The 1,465-nt window shown below is 53.0% G+C and overlaps 1 protein-coding gene across 1 annotated transcript in view; it reads right to left on the minus strand.

Moving 5' to 3' along the window:
• MAST1 (microtubule associated serine/threonine kinase 1) overlaps positions 1-1,465 on the minus strand; it is a 54,531-nt gene that overhangs the window by 42,844 nt on the left and 10,222 nt on the right. The window contains exons 7-8 of the mRNA XM_011994945.1: positions 236-396; positions 24-104 (exon numbers count right to left, since the gene is read on the minus strand). Of these exons, the coding sequence (XP_011850335.1) occupies positions 24-104; positions 236-396 (242 nt within the window). The remainder of the gene's footprint in view (positions 1-23; positions 105-235; positions 397-1,465) is intronic.

Here is a 1,465-nt window from a genome sequence, read left to right on the forward strand (position 1 = left end):
CTCACCACCGCCTCGGGTCCCACCTCACCTTCGGGAACCTCTCCTTGTAGACATGATTCATCATCACGATCTCGTTGTCGTAGGAGGAGGGGGAGCGCCCGGGGCTGCGGGGAGAGAAGCCCATTCTGTCCAGTCCTCTGCCTCCAAGCCCGCAGAGAGCCCTCGCCCCAAGATGTAACCCTTTTATTCGCGGGGACAGGGGTCTCTCTATGCACAAGTCCTAAGACCTGCCCACCTGAGGCTCCGTGAGCGGGGACGCACGGCTGGGGAGCGACGGCCACCATCCTCGTCTGTGATGCTCTCGGTGCTCCCGAAGTGTTTGGAGAGGAAGTGGAGCTCGTCCACCGTGGGCTGGTAGGGCAGCTGGTGCAGGCGCTCCTGGGAGGAGCAGGAGGACTGGGGAGAGGGGCAGGGCCGGGGTCAGAGCCACCATGGGCCCCCCAACAGCTCAGGATCTTGAGCTGGGACTCCCAAGGCTGATGGGGTCACTGGGCAAGGCCAGGATCAGGACCTGATTTACCATCCTTGGATCCTAGGGTCTTGACTGGGATTCTTGGCCACACACAGGTGGACAGGGACAGACAGGGGTGGAGACAGTGATTCTGTTAAAGCTTGGGTCAATTCATGAGCCTTCTCTGTTCAGAACCCTCCGTGGCTCCCACCTTACTCAGGGTGAACCCCCAAGTCCTTCCCCAGTTATACAAGGTCCTGCCTCATCCCGCCCTGTGTCCCTGCCATGGGTTTTTTATCAGTCTCCTGCTTACTTCCTTTGCTCCAGCTACAGTGGCCTCCTTTTTTTTTTTTTTTTTTTATTGCAGTTTCGCTGTTGTTGCCTAGGTTGGAGTGTGATCTCAGCTCACTGCAACCTCCGCCTCCCGCGTTCAAGCGGTTCTCCTGACTCAGCCTCCTGAGTAGCTGGGAATACAGGTCCCTGTCACCATCCCCGGCTAATTTTTTGTATTTTTAGTAGAGACAGTGTTTCACCATGTTGGCCAGGCTGGTCTTGAACTCCTGACCTCAGGTGATCCACCAAAGTGCTGGGATTACAGGCGCAAGCCACCACGCCCAGCCTAGTGGCCTCATTGATGGTCCTTGGACAAGCCAGGCAACCTCCTTCCTCAGGTCCTTTGCACTAGCTATTCCTTCTGCTTGGAACACATCAACTATGGATCCCTCCTTGTTATCCTTCAAATCTTTGCTTCAATGTCACACCTTAGGAAGACCTCCTCTGAACACACACCCATTCTTCCCGATCCCTACCCTATCTTGTTTCCTCTTGCTTTATTATTATTATTATTATTATTATTATTATTATTATTATTTTAGAGAGAGGGTCTCCACTGAATATGGTGACTCACACCTGTAATCCCAGCATTTTGGGAGGTGAAGGCGGGAGGATCACTTGATCCCAGGAGTTGGCAACATAATGAAACCTTGTCTCTGTTTATTAAAATTATTTCAAATT

Source organism: Mandrillus leucophaeus, unplaced genomic scaffold (assembly GCF_000951045.1).
Source record: "Mandrillus leucophaeus isolate KB7577 unplaced genomic scaffold, Mleu.le_1.0 Scaffold463, whole genome shotgun sequence".
NCBI lineage: Eukaryota > Metazoa > Chordata > Mammalia > Primates > Cercopithecidae > Mandrillus > Mandrillus leucophaeus.